This window comes from Triturus cristatus, chromosome 7 (assembly GCF_964204655.1).
Source record: "Triturus cristatus chromosome 7, aTriCri1.1, whole genome shotgun sequence".
Taxonomy (NCBI): domain Eukaryota; kingdom Metazoa; phylum Chordata; class Amphibia; order Caudata; family Salamandridae; genus Triturus; species Triturus cristatus.
In genome coordinates this window covers 545,548,766-545,571,117 of record NC_140590.1, presented here as the reverse complement: position 1 = coordinate 545,571,117, position 22,352 = coordinate 545,548,766, and the positions used below count along the sequence as shown (strand labels likewise).

At 43.1% G+C, this 22,352-nt stretch overlaps 1 protein-coding gene across 5 annotated transcripts in view; it reads left to right on the top strand.

Moving 5' to 3' along the window:
* Positions 1-22,352, top strand: part of ITGB4 (integrin subunit beta 4) — a 261,824-nt gene that overhangs the window by 178,397 nt on the left and 61,075 nt on the right. For all 5 annotated transcript variants that reach the window (XM_085616984.1, XM_085616983.1, XM_085616982.1 and 2 more), the window contains exons 26-30: positions 2,998-3,146; positions 15,038-15,245; positions 16,042-16,205; positions 17,457-17,637; positions 20,298-20,435. In XM_085616984.1, coding sequence (XP_085473110.1) covers positions 2,998-3,146; positions 15,038-15,245; positions 16,042-16,205; positions 17,457-17,637; positions 20,298-20,435 — 840 coding nt within the window. The remainder of the gene's footprint in view (positions 1-2,997; positions 3,147-15,037; positions 15,246-16,041; positions 16,206-17,456; positions 17,638-20,297; positions 20,436-22,352) is intronic.

Sequence of the window (22,352 nt, the reverse complement as noted above, 5' to 3'; positions counted from 1 at the left end):
ATATATATAGGGATTATACTTACCTGTTATTGTTTTTAATACGCATATGCTTTCACCATGTATGCCATAACAATGAAAATTTATGATAATATAAGTATTTTACAGTATAAACCCTATATATATGACTTTGTAAGTGAGCAAATAAAATTACCCACGCCAAATACAAGTGGAGTCCGCGCCTTCTTCATCGCCCCTGGGAGGTTGAGGTAGGAAATACTTTTTGAATATATATATATTTTTTTTATAAAGGGTTTATACTTACCTGTAAAAAACTCAAATTGTTGCTGTAAAGACATATAATGGTATATATATATCCATATAAATATGTGTAGATACATATTGATATATTTATAATTCACTTACCTGCAAAATACTTACATGCAGGATTTTACATGAAAGAGGCATGCGTGGTAATGGCCTGCGGGGTTCCGTTATACATCCCGGGGCAGCTGAGGAGCATCCCTGCTGGTCCCATAAGCACAGGGTGAGCAGAACTCAGGCAGCCACCCCCCAAGGTCCCATTAAGGAGCTGAGAATTAGTGATTAGTGGCAGATGGAAAGGAGGGAGTACGTTTTTTGTAACTTTCATGCACTGTTTACATGGAAAAGCTTTTAGAGTGTGTTTAGACGGGAATGCGCTCAATTGTAGCGCCCATTCTTTGAGCCTTCATGACAAATGTTCATAAAGACTTGTGTTTGACTTCCCCCTACAGCTCTCTGAACCTGCTATGATCCGTAAAAAAACATGAATATTCTAATAATGAATAATGGAGGTATTATTGTACAGCTGATCAGTAGTTGTACCCTTAAATGTGTGCAAGGCAAATGTTTCACTGTTGAATTTCTGATTCCTAAACGGGTGTGGAGCGCCACCTACTGTTTACTTAGAAATATACAGCGATGTACCTATTTTCCAGAGTGAGCAAAAGGCCCCTCCTCCATATGTGCCATTTCTGTTATTTCCTGTTGGGAAATCGAAATTTAGCGATTTCCTAAATTGCGATTTCCTAATAGCGATTGCGACTCCGTTGGAATCCGTAGAAATCGCTTTCAGGAAATCACAAAATTATGTACATTTCAATGTGCGATTCCCAAATAGCGCTTCCTTAGAATTCACTATTTAGGATTTGCAAAAGTGAAGTTTCATTCCTATGGGCCCAATGGAGTAGGTGGTTTGAATACCAGCTTCAAACTTGACAAAAAATGGTGTGATTCTGGAAAATTAACTCAACCCCTGCTTTATTGTTTGGCGGAATGAGTGGCAACTGTGGGATGGCAGAGTACATTAAGTCCCTCATCCGACAGCACTACGTCAGTCAAATTTAGAAGTAACCTCCAGCCCAACAGTGATCTCTGTACCTTGAAAAGAACATTTGTCAAGGAACAAAAATGTTGACTGACAGTCACTGTCGATTTTGAAGGCCATTCAGCACACATTTCTTTTTTTTTTTCAGAAATAAACTCCCACTTTGGAAGTTTCTTTCAGAAACGCAAACACTAATAACCTGGGCGATTATTGTTTTTTTTCTGTTCCTCCTGCCGGTGACGGACATAAAAGAACAACACACCATCGGCCAGATGTATCACAATTGGATTTTGTGAGTCTATATTAGCAAATATTACCGATTCGCTATTATAGACTCGCAAAATGCAAGGTATGAAGGAATCAGCAATTTTTTAGCGATTCCTACACATTCCTTATTTGCGACACGCAAATTGCAAGTCGCAAATAAGGAATGGCTTCCCAGAGGCCCATAGGAATGAATGGGAATTGCATGCGTAATTTGCGAGTACCCAATAGGTACTCGCAAATTGCGCATGCAATTTCAAGGGTGCAAGGGTTCCAAAAGGACACCCTGTTGCACCCCTGAAATATGCATGTGTGCACATGTGGCACACATACATGCTCCAAGGGCATGTATGTGCACCACATGGCACTTTGAAAAATGCCCAAAAATGCATTTTTCAAGTAAATCGCAAATTACCACCAACTTGTAGTTGGTGGTAATTTGCGATTCCTTAAGGGAATATTGCAAATAGCGATGGCTACAGGAATAGCATTTAGGGAATCGCAATTTGTGATTCCCTAAATGCATTTGCAATTTAGGTAATCGCAAATAATTGCGATTACCCATATTGCGATTTCTTAACGCTCGATACATTTGAAAATGCGTTGATACATCTGGCCCGTAATTCCCATTTGATGTGCACAATCTAGTTTTATCTTTCTACACCCACCATAATGTACAACAGAGCGTTGCTATCTAGCTAGGTTTACACTATAATTACCAAAATATAAATATCTTTTTTGGAGACTATGACCTCCTCCAAGGGGATTTCCCCAAGAAGACCTTGAAAGAAGCACTTATTGACCTTCTGAACAGAATGAACATCAGACTCCCTGCCATTGAACTATGCTGATCGTATTTACCGCCGATGCCACTGGGTTCATTCAGTAAGTCAGGGACAAACTAGTCCATAATACATGAAATAGGAAGGCTTGCAATCTTGAATAGATCGCCCCTTTCAAACCGTGAATTGTGTGTGCGCATTGTAGACATAGAGCCTGATTTAGGTCTTGGCGGATGGGATACTCCGTCACAAACTTGACTGAAATCTCATCTGCCGTATTACAATTGCATCATGTCCTATGGCACTTGTAATGGAGAGGACGGGATATCTGCCACGTTTGTGACAGGGTATCCCACTTTCCATTGTCTCCAGCCGAATTATGTCCCAGGAACATACAGTTGGATTGGTTCTACCTTTGATTAATGCCATTAATGATTTTGGCACTGTAGATGCAATTGTTGCTAAAAAATAGGGGTTACATAAATAGACAACGTAAAAACAACACTGTATTTTTGCAGTGTGATTCCAATGAATCATTTGACTAACAACCCATGTGAAAAGTGTGTGGATTACATATAGGGTGCTGTGCAGAAAAATAATCCCTTATGTCTATTACTGCTAGTGACCATGTGGTTTTTTTCTCAGCCAAAAGTATCATCACCTTCCTGCAGCCATCCTACACCTACAGCCGCCTAGACAAAACAGTGAAAATTCCAGTGATGCGGGAGATTACAGAGAATGGACGTTCACAAGTCACATACCGGACCCGTGACCTTACCGCCAAGGATGGAAAGGTGAGAACTATGAGTTCCCATTACTGGATCGAGGAAGAGTTCTCTGTAGAGGAGTCTGGTAAAAGTGAGGTAGGAAGTGGGTTATGTAGGAAGCTGGTGCTTTATATAGTGGACCAAAATGAGGTACACTGTGCAAAAAGTCCAGGCAAACCACAATTGGTTTACAGAGGCACACATATTATCCCAAATGCTCTCTGTTGTGGTAGTGTGGGTGAACAGTTAGGCATATCAGAGGATAGTGCTAAGCAGTTTTTGTACTCACAGAGGCAATAATTGAGACACACATTCAAGAGTAAAACCTTAGACCAATTTAGAAAAATAAGTTGTATTTTTATTGAAATTTTGATACCAAGAATTTTGATAGCAAGTAAGTACTTTTTTAAAATATTGAATTTTGCATGTAAGTAAAAGTTACCTAAGTGCGCCTTTACGCACAATGCTTTCTTCTGGGAGAAAAGGCATAGATAGCCCACAGGTATTTATGGTTTCGGGGGGTCTCTTTCAGGTCTTAAGGTCGTATGGGGCCAAGGTCCAAAGTACTACCAGCAGTTACTCGTTACCTTCCCTGAGGCATTCGGTTGCAGAGGGGGCACTGGGACAAGTCCGGGAGCTCCCAAAAGGGGGCTCAAATCACAAGGGTTCGGGAGATAAGGGAGCACAGTCGGTTCATTGGTACCCTGGCTGGGGGGCTCGGGTGCCGAGCAAAGAGGTCAGCTGAGCTCTCTACATCCTGGAGCCTTGCGGTCATCAGTCTCGCCAGTTGAGGGTGCACAATCAGGACAGCTGGACCACACACTCAGTCTTTGTTTGCTGCAAGGGGTCTGGTACCCTGAGTATTGGTCCTGTGCTGCACTGGTTGGGCCTGGTGTCCTCTCACTTGGTGTAGGGACAGGTCTGACTTTCAGGAGCACAGGTACCTCTTCCTGGGGGCTGCGGCATCAGGCTGGCCAGTGAGCTGCAACTTGGTGAACTGTGCATTGCTTGTCAGTGCCTGCGGACTGCAGGGTAATAGCTCCTCTACTCCATGGGAGATTGCTGGCAATTTGCGGAGGGATGGAGGTCTCTCGGGGTTTTTGGAAACTAGTCAGCTGCAGAGAAATGGCCATATTTCCTAATTATGCCAAAAATAAGATGGTGGAACTCTAAAAGCCGTGTCCACTTCAAGTAGCACACTTTAAGGGTGGTACTAGCTTGAGAGGGGAACACGCCTCCTGACTAGCTAATTTTCCAAATGGGCCCAGGGCAGGGGGTGGTATTTCCCTTGACTGGGGAAACCTTGGGTCACATATGAAAGGCGGCAGAGACCTTTGAAGCCTCCTGCCTTGATATACTGATTACTTAGCCAACCATTCTGCTTGGAGGATGTGACAACACGGATGTATGACACTACAACGCGTGTCATTACAACGCGTGCAGTTATAATCGCATGCGTTACAACGCATGCTATGTTACAACGCTATGCCATTACAACGCAAGTCTTTACATCCACTTGCACTAGATGGCGTGCTAACATTAGAAAAGTGTAATTTACTATTCCAACTCCAGTCCACGTAACAGTAGGGAAGGTGTTGGGATAGTAAACTACACTATTTGTAATGTTAGCATGCCATCTAGCGCAAGTCGATGTAAAGACTTGCGTTGTAATGGCATTGCGTTGTAACATCGCATGCGTTGTAACGCATGCGATGTAAAAGCTGCGCGTGGTAAAAACCGCGTTGTAATGGCTGTTCCCCTGACAACACCTCCAGCTTGAGCAGGCATTGTTTCTGCCTTCAAAGAGCACAGGCTCACTCCTACAGGGGGTCAAAAACCTGTCTGTGGTGGCAGGCTGGTCTACACCAGTCAGCCACCACACCAGTAGTCGGAAGGTTTTTGGGTGGCACCTCTAAGCTGCTTTCTGGGTGCATGCATTAATAAATCTATCACTGGAATCAGTGTGGGTTTATTAATACAAGATGTTTGATACTAAACAACTCTAGTATTTGTGAAGCCGTTATGTAGCTGGGTAACTCGTAAACATCAGTGTCCAGCATATGTTCTTAAAATGGCTTCCCTGTTCACCTGTTACATGCAAGAATCGATTTAGATATCACAGGGGTATATCCACAGATGTAGTATAGTGCACCTTGCCTTAGGGCTGTAAGGCCTGCTGTAGGGGTGACTATACTGCATGCAGTGTCTGTAGGCATGGCACACATGAGATGTGCCATGTCGTGTCTATGCTTTTCTCAACACCATGGCACGCAGCCTGCAACAGCAGTCTGCATGGTGGAGCTGAGGAGTCCCTCAGGGTAGCATAATACATGCTGCATCCTTAGGGGTCCTCTTTAGCCTGCTTGCCCTAGTAACCATGGGTACTATTTACTAGGGACTTACAGGTATTGCCAATTTGGGAAACAATTGTACAGTTTTAGGGAAAGAGATCTAGCACTGGGGACCTGGATAGCAGGAACCCAGTGAACTTCTGTCAAAATTGCATCCGACACAAGACGAAAAGTAGGGGTGACCATATTGAAAAGGGGCACTTTCCTACAGGTTAGTTACTGTTAGCCACTGTCACTCCCCCACTACAGCAAGTCACTCTTCGCTGCAGACAGTGACTCCTTTCCACAGTCACTCTGCTTTACAGGCAGTCACTCCTTCTTTCAGACAGTTACCCTTACCTACAGGTATTTACTCAGTCAATCCTCTCCTAGAGAAAGAGAGTGAAGCATCTGCACAGCCATTATTTTCCACTGGTCTTCACTTCTCTTAGTCACTGCCATGTATATTCAGTCTCTCCTTTCCATGAACTTTCAGTGCTTTGCTCACACAGTCACTCGTGTAAATTTTTCTGAAATCACCCTGCCCACTCCTCTCCATAGACAGTCGTTTCCCTCCACAGTCACTTGTCTCAGTAGCTAGTCACTTCTTACCATTGAGCTTGCCCCTTACCGTAGACATTATCTGCTCTCTGCCCTGTCACTCTCCAGAGATTGTCACTTTTCTCCTCAGTCACTACTGTTCAGAGAGTCACTTCTGTCTATTTAAGGGAGTAACTGATTTCCTTGAAGAATAGTACATATATTTACAAGACAGCGCTAGAGCTCTCCCGAATCAGGATGTCCGTAAATGAGCTGGAATTAGTAGATTTGGATTTGAGCTTTCTTAGTTCTCGAAGCAAAGCAGATGAGCTTAGAGGGCAGCTTTGAATGGAGAAAGGGAACATGTGCTACATTTTGCGAAAGAGTTCATCTACCATGGAATCTGAATAAATTTAAGAATCTGAATCTGTCAGTGGTGTTACACAGCTTGGAGACAGTGTGATGTTGCCTGAATTTGGCCAATGAGGAAGTATTCAGGACATAGTCCGATACAGTAGCTAGTGGAAGAGGGCTTCGGTAAAGGGCCAGGGAGGGAGTTAGCCTAGCGATGATGGGGTGGGATGGGGTATTCAGGTAATGTAAGGACGCCCTGTTCAAACTTCCTCTCTCTTCAGAGTCTGTAGCGTGAGATGTATGTCTTGGGAGGTTAAAAAGAGTTTGGGTAGTAAAATCGTAATTCACTCTGTCACCGCATGTAAGAGCAGGGGGAAGGTTGCTGGCGATTCCTTCGACGGCCACCCCACGATGGCCGCAGGTAAGAGCGGGGTGGGGACTACCCCCTCACCAAGCTTGGTACACCACTGGTCCATGGGGAGTGTGAACAGTGTAGGAGTCGGAGCCAAGTTAACTCCTTATCTGGGTGTTGATGAGGGAGGCTCTCTGAAAGAGGAGGTGATGATTAGTTTCTGGTACCTAGTAGTGGTACTGAAGACTGAGTGCAGTCACGCACTGGAGCGAAGTAGTGATATGGGGTTCCTTACAAAGAGGAAGGTAATTAGAATACCAGGGGAACAGAATGGTTCAGAACAGCTGAAGAGAAATTACGACCTATTTTGCTGGGAATGCATCATAAGTGATGTAGTGCTGTCTAATGTTGAATGGCTGACGGGTAGCCTGAAGATGATAGGAAAATGATGTGAAGGAGAAACAAAGTGTGTCTTTCACATTGAGTGTGTCCTCCCACTCCATTGATGCAGTTGCAGAATCAAGCTGGCACATGCCAGGCGACCGTCAGCAGACCCTTTGTGTAGAGCCAACTTGCCAGCGCGACAGTTGCGTTGCTGTTTGCTCTTGGGATGTGCCATGTTTGATCTCCATGTTTGAGCCTAAGCATGCTGCGTAGGATCAGGGTGTCAACTGAAGTGTGCCTTGGATTCTAATGGATCAACATCAGCACAGGTATAAAAGCCAACCTTGGATTATCCAAAGGCCAGGTTGTGCTTCTGAGCCCTGGCACTATGAAATCTGGAGGGGTCTGCACTGGAGAGCAGCTCGATGAAAGGTCTGGAGTTCACATAGCAAGTTCACTATAGCTGCGATGAACACAATACTTGCGCCAGTCTAATGCTGAGGTGGAATTTGTGGTGATGAATGAAATTCATGTGCCAGTTCGACTTTGAGTGGAATCCAGGTGCCAGTTCTACTTTTATCATGTATTCCAATTGCCTTGGCCAGTAAATGAACATTTTTTATTGTGCAATAACATTTTCTGACTGAAAGGAAAAAAAAAGATTTATTCAGTGGAGGGTGAATACCTAAACAAATAAGCTGCATGCTCCAATCTTTCTGTTCAGCATGTTTAATCTATATGTCAGTTCAAAATCTATTTTTAAGTGGGGCTTTGGTGGTACACAAAGTGAATCTTATGTTGCCTGTTGGTATTTGTTGTTCTGTATTTGCCTGCAGTTACTTCTGTTTTGTCAGTATAATATTTGTGTTTTGATTATGCAGAATATTACACCGCCTCCATTTTTCCTCACTACACCTGGAGATCCAATCTCAATTAATTTTATTACACCAGAATATATAGGATGACTTTAACAGTGGAGAGAAAATCCTCTTCATTAATGTGTTGGTTAGGGCCAGAAGAGCAAGAGGTGTTTGAGCGTCTTCTTGATTTTACATCTGAAGAGGCATTTCATTTTACATAATTTGAAATTTATATACAAAATTGGATCTACATTATTTGACTAAAGTATGCTCTATATTGGAGATGCTATATTTCAGTAAGACGCATTAGGAGGTGATGGCATGTGTTAGGGACTTTATAACAGCTCTGAGGAAGTTAGCAACTAGCTGTAAGTTCTGGTCAAATTTGGAATAAAGGATACATAACCAATGCATGCTGGGCTGTGATATTGAAAAAGTCAGGGATGAACTCTGGCTCAAAGATGATCCAGTTTTAAATGAAGTAATCAAAGTTGTAAAGGCAATAGAACATATTTAGAATATAACATGGGCTGTGTGGAGTTGATAAAGAAAAACAGTGGTGGGGGGGTGAATGACAAACAAACCCTACATCTGGTTAAGACCAAATCTAAAGGTGATAAAGGTGATAGTATAATACCAGGTTTGAGATGTTACAGTTGTGAAATTATAGGTCATCTAGCCCATGACAAGGAGTGTCCAGTGTTCAAGGCAGCATGCAATGTCTGGGAGAAAAGAGGGCAGTGTGCAAAGCATTGAACATCTCAAGTTAAATCAGTGAAGTAACAGAACAAGTGGAAGAAGTTATGTTGCAGGTGGTAGTAGGAAAGAAAGATGGTCCATATGAAATGGTGAAGATAGAGGGCCACCGTTTGAGGATACTGTTTGATTCAGGTGCAAAATGAACTATTGTGTCAAATAAATTATATAAGAAGAACTTAAAGGATGGAATTAAATTATTCAAACCCGGAGAGCTGGGGTACAGGACGGACTGTGGAGTTTAAAGAGTGAATGATTTGGGGGAAAATGTATAGTTCATGCAAGGGAGATGTAATTAGTTGGTTTCACCAGGATGAGCTGAAGTTACTACCAGATTCTTTTTCTGACTGTCCTATAAGATTGAAGGGCACTGAGGAGGTGAAGACTGTGTTGGAGATCAACCTGCTTGAAAGTGATGTGGTAAAATAATTCCCTGGAGTCTTTAGTAGTGAGTTGGTATGCTTGAAATCAGTGCTTAATTTGTTAATAAAAGAGTGCCGGTTCCCAAGGCACTGCTTTGACACGTGGCTGGTGCAATTTAATGTATGCGCACAGAATACCACCTCAGGCCTCTTAAATCTACTGCAAGACACTGTTGTCCCTTTTCATCACTCTTGCAGGTTGTTGCTTTCTCCCTTTGAGAGGGTTTTCCCGTCTTTCTCATCCTCTGTCTTTCCCGTTTGCACGTTTTTCCCTGTCTTACTCTCGTAAATGTCTGTTGCAGACAATTAGGTACAGGTACTTAAAAATAAATGCCGGTGCTTTCCACCGGCAAACACCGGCTAAAATTTAGCACTGCTTGAAAGGATATTTACACAAACATAGATTGAATCAAGATGCGATACCAGTAGTAGTTAAGGTAAGAGGAATACGTCCAGCCATAAGTGAGGATGTTGATAAAGTAATTAAAAGGTTGATTAAAGGGCCAATATTGAAAAGGTTGGATATTCTGAATGTCTGGCACCGGTGGTGGTTGCTAGGAAACCAGGGGGAGAGGATTGTTTATGCATAGACTTAAGGTCTCTAAATAAAAATGTGGCAGTGGACAAATATGCCCAATATCATGGACCTGATGTCAGATTTGGGTAGAGCCAAGGTCTTCAACGCACTTTATTTTATATCAGCATCCCACCAGGTTAATTTACACTCGGAATCATGGGACTTGATGCCATTTGTCACACCAAGTGGCATATACAGGTTCCTGAGAATACCGTTTGGCCACATTTATGCCTCTTCTGTCTTTTAAAGAATGATAGAAAGTATGTTTAGAAGGTCGGACCAGGGTAGGGTATATCAAGATGTTATTCTATTCTTTGGTAGAGATTTTGAGGAACACAATAAACAATTTACAGAAGTTTTAGGGAAACTGGAAGAGAGTGGGTTGACTCTTAAGTTGACTTAGGTGGGTCTGGTGGCTTAGTGCACCAATGTGTCCACTGTATGAGCCTGTGTTTGTACAGGTTCAAATCACGGCGAGTCCACTCTGCCTTTCATCCTTCTGAGGTCAATAAATTGAGTACCATTGAGTTGGGTAACAATAAACATTTGTTATTCAGCGCCAAAAATACCCTTCTGGGTGAACGTGCTCTTTACAAATGCACGTTATGAATACATGTTACATCAAAATAAAATAAATTACATCGGCCACAAACTCACTGGTAAAGGTAAAAGGCCGGCCTATAGATGACTTGGTTATCACAATTTAGGAAGTGTAGGCCCCTGAAAACAAAGAGAAAGTTGCTTCATTCTTGGCCATGGTGGAATTTCATGGACAATCTGTATCAAATTCTGCTGCCAGGACATCAAATATCAATAAGCTGTTAAAGAAGGGCAAAGAGTTCCAGAAGAATGAATGCACTGAAAACGAGTTGTGTGATGCAAAAGACAGCCTGAGAGTTATTTTAAGTCTACAGAGATATGAACCTTCCATTAAATGTACATTGATTACTGATGCAAGTATAAAGTATCTTGGTGCAGTCCTACTACAGAGACTAGGGAGTGAGGAGAGAACCACTAGGTTTATTTTAAGGGTATTGAAAAAAGGCTGAAATAATTATTCAGTTATGAGCTGGAGGCTTTAGAGGTGTTTTGGGTCATCAAAAGATTGAAGACTCTTCTGTGGGGCCTACCAACCAGTAAAAAAGTCAGGGGCTTATTTATGAGCCCTTGCGACAGTTGTGCAATTCCGTTGTGTCACTTTTTTTGATGCATCGGCGGCGTAAAACATGTCTCCTGTTGCGCCCTATTTACAAATATACCTGCGTCAGGTATAATGTATGCAGGGTGGGCGTTCCCACGTAAGTAAGCCTCATAGAAGTGACGCAGTGAAATCTACGAGATTTCACTGCGCCACTTCTAGGGTGCAAATGCGTCAATATCTTACGCCTGCCTCACAACAGGCGTAAGACTGACGCAGGCCCTTTCACATGGGGCTTGCCCCGTGTGAAAGGACACATTGCTGGAGTTGCGTCACTTTTGTGACACACTCCAGCAATGCGTCACTTTTGCGCCTACAGATACGTCAGAAATACTGACGTATCTGTAACTCCTTGCGACATGATGCGTCCTACAGTAAATATGATGCATCCATTATGCCGCAAGGAGGGAGCACTGAGAAGTGACGCATCGCTGCTTTCACGCAACGATGCGTCACTTCTCACAAATGAGGCCCTCAATATCTGGAAATAGGGCTTGACTCTGTCTCAGCTCGAATTATCAGTTGGGTCCCTCAGGAATTTGAGTTTGTGGTGGGATATATACCAAGTTCAATGAACAAAGAAGCAATTTGTTTATATATGCTGATGTTAAAGAGTAAAGATCAAACCGGCGGAGTATGAGGAGTAGAATTGGTTGGAAGAGAACGTGAAGGTTTGTGCGCTTGAAGCTGGAGTGGTGGAAAAGGAGGAGTGGTAGTTAGAGTTGAAGCAGGAACCCATATTGCTAGGGATAATTAGTAAGGTTGAGAAAGGATAAAGTGAGAAGAGCGATTGCTCTAAAAAGGAGAAAAGAAATTGGTGGTCAAGGGATGAAATAGCAAAGGGTTTACTGTTCAGAGGCATAAGTTTGTTTCTACCTGGGTCGACATGTGCTAAATTGATGGAGATAAGTGAAAGTAAAACTAATTTAAAGGCTGCGCATGAACTACTTGTGGCCGGGTCTTGACAAAGCAGTAGAAAGAAAGGTTCACAAGTGTATGGATTGAAGGTTAACTTATATAGGATTAAAAGTGAGGTTGCAACCCCTTAAAGTGAGAGAACTTCTCATATGACCATGGGAGGAGATTGCACTAAATATAATGAATCCCCTATGCACTGGGAGCATATGTATTGGCTCTTACAGACTTGTATTCTAAATAGCCTGAGTACAACATTCTTCCCAATGTGGAGACCAGGACAGTAATTGAGTTTCATAATGACGTTTTGGACAAGGAAGGTTTTCCATATTGTGTCTTGTCAGATAATGGGATGCAGTTAACCTCTAAGGAGATGATGAGTTTCTTGTCGCACAGAAGGATAAAACAAAAAGGGTGTTCACGTTATCATCCCGAATCAAGTAATGCAGTATTAGGAGTCAGTAAAGTAATGAAGAAAGCTATTGTCATGGCTAGGTGTTGTGATAGGAATTGGAGCGAGGAGTTATGACATACATTTGCAGCTTACAGAGTCATACAACATATGGTTAGTAGGAGAGCATCTTTTGAATTGTTTACGAACAGGAAAGCGAACATTATGACCAATCCTGAATGGGTTAATGTGGGTAGAGTGCTAGCGGATACCACAGAGAAGGGACAGCTTAATGAAGGGCAAGGGGAAGTTCACAAATCCCCTATGAATGGTTAAATTGTTTGGGAATGCAGTGAAAACTGAAGATCATTGTATTTGGAATTTAAGTGGGGTGGTTTTTGTGGGGTAGGGGAATGCTTGTTGTAGGCTCAGACCCTAGAGCCAGGATATAAAATGAAAGAACGGTGGAAGTTCTTCTAGGAAGATTAATAATTATAAGTATCTCAAAGACTATTATGCAGTAACACATACAAGTTTTCTCAATTTGCTTTTGTCTTCTTTAAGTGGGAAGGTTTTACTCATTTATCATTCCCCCCTCGCTTTTAAGGGGAAGTCAACAACAATGCATGGTTCTGACTGTTGTCCAATAGCCTGTACAAAAGTTGTGTCAGAAAATGTTCTGATTAGGATCCTGTTGCATGGTTACACTTGCTATGTTGTACAGTATTTTGTTATACAGGAAGCGGTTGGGCCAAGTGGCTGGGGTGTCTTTCACCTAGTAAAGCCTACTCTATTCATCAAGGTTCAAAGGTGTATATTTTCCATTTATTACAATGATGTCACTGAAAGAGGTTGCATATAGCAGTCTGGGACTTGAAACACCAGAGATAAAAGAATATGCAGGCTGGCAGCCACAGAATGAACGTAAAATATTGCAGTCTGCCTCTGAAATAATATTTTGGCTCAACCCAAGCGTTCCTCCAAGGATAGAAAACCTGACGCCCTTGGGTGAGGAGTCCGGCTCACCTACCCTCATACGCCAACAGGTTTACTGCCTGCCACTAAGGATGAAACCCACCAAGTATAGGACAAAACCCAGCAGCAAACCTCTATATGAAGAGGTGGGGGGAGGGGTGTGTGTGTCTTTGTATGTGCGTGTTTGCAGCTAGGAATGATGGGACATTTACAATGTCCTTTCCTATCACCTCTGTCCGTGATATCATGGAAACTTTGACCGGCCCTTGGTTCTGTGTGACAGATTGCTGTTCGGGAAGACAAAAGAGGTACGGTGTTCCTGGGTGGCAAGTTGGCCACCTGGTGAGTACTCAGAGTGGTGGGGAGGTGGGAAATACCTTCTTTCGGAACCTCTCCTCTCCTTCCTGATGCAGCGGAGCGGGTAGGTGAGCCGGACTGCTCTGAGCGGGAGCAGTGACACTACGTTGAGTGTCCATATACTCCGCTGCGGTCTGATGAAGCCGCACTTGAATCCTTAAGAGGTCGGCTGCTTTTCTCCGGGGGAACATCCTACTGAGAGAAGAAGTGGTATGTAGAACCACACCACACACTGTAGTTCGTTTTCATTTAGTCACTAGGTCCTGAGGAATCGCCAACTGATCTATTAGAGACATTTTATAGGCGAGAAACATGTTGACCACTAAGGGGTAGAGCGTAATTTTTGTCAGATTAAAACAAAATAGTCGCCCTCCTTCTTCTTTTTACTTTTTAATCAGGTTGTGACCTCTCCAGAATAAAAATAATTATAGAGGATTCCCTAACCTGTTTTAACCCACACACCACATCTACATCTTACCAGGCCCCTCATACCCATGGCACCTATACGGCAAGGAACAAAAGATCTCCGATAAAGAGATTCTTTATGGGTGCCCGTCGAGCATTGCAGCGCCGGCTCGACGAGGAGCAGACCCATATGATGAAGCATGACACCTAGCTTGCTGGGTGTGTGAGGGTCCTAGTTTCGAAAGGAGGTATTTCCCACCTCCCCACCACTCTGAGTACTCACCAGGTGGCCAACTTGCCACCCAGGAACACCGTACCTCTTTTGTCTTCTAGTTCTACCCAGGGCAAGTACGGTGGACCTTTATCAAGCCCTCATTGTCCCCCTTGTTGTTTACTACAGATTGCTGTTAAACATTGGCTGCGGTTAGGTGTTTTATTTGCAATTTTATGGCACCTGGATCTAAAATTCTTTCAAGTGTAGTTTTGTCGTTATGATGGTGGGTAGATCACAGCTGGTCTCAGAATTTAGTTTGTTTGTTTTGTGTTTTTGTGTGCGTTTTATTACTTAGGAAATATTGCTTCCACTTTTTGGTGCCTTTCTCTTTATGTGTTTTTTAACTCCTGTTGCAAGTCTTCATTATTCATAGTTGTGGGGTTACTGTGGCTTACGTCCTTTTGTTTTGCCTCTTTATTTCATGTTTTTAGTGGGGTGAAGTGGAGCAACTTGCAGTAGGATTAGCCAGGTCATTTTATAGCATGTCATCATGGCTTGCCTCAATTCCCTTTGTTACGATGAAGAAAGGAAGAAAATTGCCCCTGTTCTATATGGTGCCCTGTCTTATGTGTTGTGTCCTCTTTAATATCATTGTGAGTGTTTCTTGTCACCTTCATCTGTGATGACACGGAACTCTAACTGGTCTGTGGGTAGCATATGGCCCGAGAGCTCTGCTCTGAGCCCCTCCCAACATTCAAGCTCTCTAATGCGTGAAGTTCTTTATTGATACTTAAATTGTAATCCTATTCAATTCTTAGTCACATCAAGAAACAATTATCTTCTTGGTAAATGTGCCTTCCATATTACACCTCTGCTCTTTCCTTCCAGGATTATCTCTTCACAGATGGAGACCTGATCTTCCAGCCAGATGAGACACGAAAAGAGATCCCTGTGAAGCTGCTGGAGCTTTCTGAGATGGACACACTGCTCCGCAACGGACAAGTCAAGCAGTTTGCAATGGACCTCAGTAACCCCAAATTTGGGGCAAAGATTGGCAAATACCCCCAGACCACTATTACTATTGCAGACCCTACAGGTAAGCCAAACTCTTTGGATAATTTCCACTACATTAATGCCTCAAGAAAAGTATGTCAAAAGTGGTTTGGTCTCAGGGTCACTCCCTTGTGAACTACTCTGCATCGAGTTTTATCTTGTGGGGTCACCAAAATGCTTTTAGCAACATCTTCCCAGGGGAAGAAGACACAAGTACAGCAATGATTCCTAAAGATTTCAAAGGACCTGGCAGGAGGCTACAGTTTGACAGTCTGACTCCCCTATGTATATCAATTTTAAGTGTTTTAATCACCATAATTGTTTGATGTGTATCAAGAGACTTCACCCCTTTGTTACAGAAACTACTCTGTGTGGAAAATATTATTGAGCTCTACCATACTACCATTGCAAGAATGGCCACGATTTCTGTTTGCCTATTCCAATTTGCTTCAAGAGGCCACACAATGTTGTAAATACCAAAGACTTGTGCTGGTCAGCCAAGAAACCATCTATTTTTCATGTCATACCAAGATTTCCACTGAATTTTTAAGCATCCAAATAAATAATTTCGAAATCCTGGCATTACCTTGAAAATAAAACAATCTAAAATAAGGCATTACATGCTTACAAATGTTGTGTTTTGTTACCCTATGCTTACACTGACCTTATTCCTCCTCAAACATTTTCTTGGACCTTCTGTCTGTTAATTTGTTCTCAGCTGCACTGTAGTGGTCTACCCTTACCATGAACCGCAAGACTGTTGTGGTGTTACTTCTGTGGTATGGCTAAAGCACTATAACACTACTCTCACCTCAACCTATCTCTTCATCCTTTCTTAGAGCCTATCATAAAAGGTGGTGTTAAAGGTGGAGAGCAGCTTCAGCATGCGTCCTCCCCACGAGGCACACTGGGTGCCCCCATCAACCTCAATGCCCAGGCTGTGAGCGCCAGGAAGATCCGAGCGAACTGGGTGCCACCTCAAGGGAAACCATCAGGATACAAGGTAGGAAAACTAAAAGGACAGGCTTAAGCATGATCCAAACCATGAATGCAATCCGTCTACTGCAATTGCATGCCTCTAACTCTGAACATACAAAAGAAATTCAACTAGTTGTGCCCAAAGAAGCGGAAGAAGATGTCTTGCTGCCTGAGATTTTCAGCATAGCCTGCAATGGAAGCTTGACGATGGACTTGACACCCAGATGGTGCTTATTTTTCAGACTACTTTATGTATGAACTGAAATTAAGCAGGTGAGTGATCAGTGTCAGGCTGTGCTATACCTCAATAAACTGTCTGTGTGAAAGTGTGGCGTAAGAAACAGACTGTCTTTGTGACATCTGAATATAAAGGAGCGATCCCTGGCTTTGAGACCCTGTGTACACAGTGGATTTAGAAGTGAGGCATAATGCGGCACATCGTGTATGGCTCTAGGAAGCTGTATGATTGTTCTTAGATACTGGACTTGAGGCATAATGAGAAGATGTTAACTGTCTCTGAAATCATTTGTGGGTGAAAACATGCTGACAGTGTGTGATAAAGAGCAAAATGGAGATGTGCCCATGTTCAGAGCTTCTGAAAGTGAAACATGGACAAATCCTGTTTGGCCGATTGCCACAGAGTCAGTCTATACAAGGGTGCTGAAAGCAAGGCAGATAGTGCATCATGGTACTTTAATATATATCAAGTTCCTGGAAATAGGATATAAAGGTCAGGCTGTGTTGTGTGCTCTAGAGATCAATTTCTTGAACGGATATGCTGGAATTAAGTCCTAGTGGTCAGAACGTGCCTGGCTTTATGGTGCCTTCGGTTTCCATAAGAGGCATAAGCAGCATGTCCAACCGAGCGGCTCCATCATATTTGGGTGTACAAGGGTGGTAGAAGCGAGACATAAGGAGCCAGATTATGCCTGGTTGCCCGACATGTCTGTATCTACAAAAGTGCTGGAAGTGTTGCACAAGGAGTCCTATCACGCTAAACAGATGGAGATGTTTGTATGTGCAGGAGACCTGTTAGTTTGGCACATAGAACCCTATCATGCCTGGTTGCAAAACATGTCTTGATGTACAGGAATTGTAGAAGCAAGTTAAGGAATTTCATGTCTAGCTATCAGATGGCATTTGTATATACTGAAGTGGTTGATATGTGGATTAAGGAACGTGCTAATGCCTGGTATACTGATACAGTGTTTGGTAGGATAGCAAAAGTGAGGCATGCACACATGAACAGCACATAAATTATTATCCCTGATTTCAGGTGAAATACTGGATCCAAGGAGATCCAGAATCAGGAGCCACCATCATCGATACCAAAACACCCTCAGCAGAGCTGGTCAATCTCTACCCCTACTGCGATTACGAGATGCGCGTATGTGCTTACAATTCCCAGGGTGAGGGCCCCTACTCGGACATGGTATACTGCCAGACTCTGGAGGACGGTAAGTTACATCACTTGGAGCCTAGTGCACTTTAGGACACCTACTTCGAAAGCCTTTTCTGTCTCAGTAGCAGATGCCTTGCATGTGTATGTTATAGTTCAGGATTTCCATCACCATCTCTTAAGGGTGCTGGTGTACATGATCCCATTTCATTTGTAGAATCGTCAATACTGGTATTGGGATATAGACATGTTGCAGAAGCTTTAACTGTGGGGGGAAACACATCACATGTTGTCGTATTTTGGGACATGTTATTAAATTCAAACATCTAAAGGTTTCTCGGCTCCCTTCAACCTTGGGCCCCCTACAATACAGCCAAGGTGTCACCCACTCTCCATCAGCAATGTGAATTGGTTAAGCCACCTCCTTTTCCATTCCAAACCAGGAAAGTGCCACAATAAATGTGTCGTTCTAAAGATAGATGGGTGCTTAGAGGGAAAATATTTTTCCAGTATGTGTTTTGTTTCTAGAAAAATGCAATCCCACAATGAAGACACAATCTGTGAATGCCCAAATGACAAGTGTTTGCATTACTAGTACCGACGTCCCTTCAGTTCCTCTTATTTCCGATACCTGGATCCATGTAGATTCCTAAGAGTCAATATTAAGCCAAGTTGAGGATTGAAAGGAGCTAGAGTTGATCACAAGAAAGGTGTGGATATGTGAACCACGTGCACTATATTGGGAGATTGATTGATGTCCTGTTTGCAACCTGGAGAGCTGAGGGACATTCCAGAATGCTCAATGAACCTAAAGCTCTGTATCCACTAAAGCCCCTAACTTCCCATCCCTACCAGTATCTTTGGTGCCACACACACACGACTTCACCCAAAATGAATACATTTTTGTTCCAACAGAAGTTTACGTGAAGGATGAAAAATGCAATACTTCACGTACGCTCCAGAGGGATACCCTGCTCTTTGCGTTTTTAAGGCATTTTTCATATTGCTCCTGTTGATTTGGAAGAAACACTCTAAATATTAGAACCTCCAGTTTTACATTTCACTGGATTCTTTGTGCCTTGAGGTGGATCTTTCGTATTGTTCAGCAGACTTGAGCCCTCATTACAAAGTTAAGGGCTAAACAGAAGTTTGCTCAGGGATCAGAATACAAGTCGAATCTGCCAAAGGTTATATGGGGAAAAGGCATGTAAAGCGGCATTTTGGGAATGTGGTGTGTTAAATACCGATTCTGCATGTTATGACTCAATTTCAAGTTGAAAAACTGGAAATATGAGCTATTTACCACAGTGGTAGATATCTCCTCCTGGGGCAATGGTATTTCTCACGTGTAGGCCTATATATCATAAAACTGTATTCAGTTGATATTTAGCACATAATTAGATACTTGGCTTAAACCAATTTTTATGTTTACTTTGTGAAACTGACTATTTATGCGTGGTGTATTCCAACTTCTGACTCACATGCAAAATGAACTTAAAATGTGACAAGTGCTACAAGTCTTGCATGTCATTCTTGAATAGGTGAATTCTTTTACTGGTACAGCCGAAACTCAAGGTCCGAGGGGACCCTCTACAAACATCTATATCTCAATCTGTGCACTCCATATAATGTGGACAAATGAATTGCCAAACCTTCTGATCGTTTTAATTGTTTTAATTCATAAATTGCATCCACTTAGTTCCCTCACAAGTATTCAAATCATTATCCATTTATATTCTTCAGAAGTGTTCTGCCAATTCAAGAACACACATCCCACCAGCACAGTGCTGATGAAGATACATCGAGTTGAGGTATTAAACAAATCACACAAGCTTAGGGCCACATTACGAGTTTGGTGGTGCAGAAGTGGGACGCCCCGCTCCCGCACCACCAACCCGTGTACAAACTGCCTGCCAGATCAGGAGTTTTCTCCTTGTCTGGCGGGCGGTTCATTGGCGTTCCCAGGTTAGTGTCTATGAAATAGGCACTGCAATGGGAACGTCAAAGGCAGTTCATGCACGGCATGGCCTGCTGCAGACCATGCCGTGCTGGTACAGGTGCATGCACATAGGGGGGAACACCATGTACCCCCTTGTGTGCATCCACATGGTGTGAGGTCCAGTTTCCTCTCTGTCACACTTTTCATGACACACTTGCAGACATGAATACCATGTTGGAGAAGAAACTCGTAATATGCCTGGCAGGGCGGCCTCAATCCCGCCAAACATTTTGCAGCCTCAAGACAGCCACACAACCGCCAGGGAACGGCGCCTCCCTGGCGGTTTCAGCGATCCCAGGGCAGCCCAACCTTCGTAGTTGTAATAGGGCAGTTGGGAGACCACCACAGTGAGTCTAGTGATCCGTGGACTGCCAGACTCATATTAAGGCCCTTAAACTTTACCATTTTATAAATTCCAAATGTTTCTGCTGTTGATTGGTTACTTTCTAGCTTATTCTTTAATTACATGAGTTATGTTGTTGATAATGAAAGACTAAGCAGGTTTCCATTGCTTTTATGTATATTGAACATTCATTATTAAAATAAAGATAACTTGTCTGGCTCTCTATAATATTGTGTTTATTTCCATCCCCCATGTTCCTGTTCCCCTGCCTGAAGCAATTTAGTCCTCAAGATGTTCACAGGCCCACCAGCATAAAGGTGGGAATATCCTTGCCCAGGCCTACTTTCTGACACCACATCTCTTTTTAAATCTTCAGTTCCCAGCGAGCCAGGGCGGCTGGCATTCACTGTGATATCATCCACCGTCACACAGCTGAGCTGGGCTGAGCCTGCCGAGACAAATGGGGAAATCACAGCCTATGAGGTTGCTCACGGCCTGGTCAACGAGGACAACAGTAAGTCAGTAGTCCCCTCCTACCTGTTCTTACACAGTTAGTTTGTCAAGTAGCATGACCCAAGATTTTATCTAAACCCACCTAAATGAGCTGTAGGTAAGGCGAGTCATGTGCTAGAGGTAAGTTTGTAGTACATTGGTGGAGAAGAGAGAGATCGATTTGGTTATCTGCTGGTAAAGAATTATGTGAAAAGTTCCAGCAGAACTGCGTGATCTGCCAGCATTCCGAGTCATCCACCTTGCAAAGGAATCTCGTGGATTACGCTTTAATCGTCTGCTTCCCACTAGATTTCCAGAAACGTCAGCTTGAATAACTTGTGGTCTTGTGGTTCAGGGAGGAGCATTTCTTACAAAGCCATGCATCCCTTGCAAATAGCAGGACTCCTCCCCTTTGCTTGATTCCCCTCTTCCTCCCCCCAATACAGAAATCTGGCGTGGCTTGTAAATATGGTAAATAAAATAAAATTCATAGATTTATATAGTGCGGCTTATCACCCATAAGCGTATCCAGACGCTGTCCATGGACACAGGGTGATTGAGTGATTTGACCAGAATCACAGGATGTTGAGCCGAGACTCAAACGCAGATCCCGGGCTCTCGAATTGGCTGTTCTGGCCGATGTTCTACATCCTCTCCCTAGTGGATCATTAGGCGATGGTTATGCTTCATGTTCGGCCAGTGACCCAAGAGTAGACTTTATGCAAATACTGCTTTGCAGAAGACTTCTATATATCAGAAATTCAGAAATTGTACAAACAGATCTAAGCCTACAGGGTATATCTCAGCCTTCCAGGACCCACTGATGTCAGAAGGGACATTTATACACTAAAAGATGTTGTATTAGTTGAAGAAATGAAATTCCAAAACTGTGACACAAGTGGAAACTCGTGGATCAAGGTACTCACTCACCATAGATGAGTTTTGAATGTGTGTGCAGCTAGATTGCTTAGGGTCATTCAGTTGGCCCAAGCGTTAGGCTGGCTCTGTGTGTGCAGCTAGATTCCATAAGGTGGAGGGGGCATTGAGAGGAGTTATTATAAGGGAGGTTTGTATTGTGTGTGATTACCCGCAAACGAGAGAGAGACTTGATGTGACAATGAGAGCTAGACTATGAAAACACATAGAGACTGAATACCTACTCAGCTGCTAGTCTGTGTCCTCAAACCACCTCCAGACACCTACAACACCAACTCTATCCCATTTGTCTTATCCCGCTACTAAATACCTAAAAGTAGTGTTGCTTGTAGTAGTAAATAAGCACCACAACAACTCACACTACAGCTACAAAAACATCAACCAACTTATATCGCTTCTTACTTTACCATTGCATATCAACTTACAGCCAGTCTTACTGCACTACAAGAACAAACACGCCAAATCACACTCCATGTTACTGAATCACTGTTGTGAATGTGCCATTTCAAATTCAATGTCCCACAGCTGCCAACATGCCACCAACTCACAATCTATCTGTTGCTGCACCCAAATTTGACACAGTACATCACAGCTAACCTGCCTCTGTCTCCTAACATGCCACACTGTCTCATTACCTTTCTCTCACACTGGCTCACAAACACAGCCACAAGTTAAACTACCACCTACTTAAAAGCTAACTGACTGCGAGAGAGAGAGGCATGGCTGGCAAAGGAAGACCGCTTAATAAATTACTGCATGCTGGTACCCTTGTAGCTGTCTAACACACTGACAGGAAAGCGGACTAAAAGATGAACATCACATTTTTCTCTTCCTACTGGAGGATAAAAGGTCAGGAGGAGAATAGAGAAGTGTCCAATTGAGAACTTGTAAAGGGTCAGGTAACCAACTCGCCCTGGTCATTAGGGACACTGTCTCCAGCCCTAAACCTTTCATCAACAAATCACTGTTTTCAGATGTGCTAGTCTCATTAGATGAATGAAAA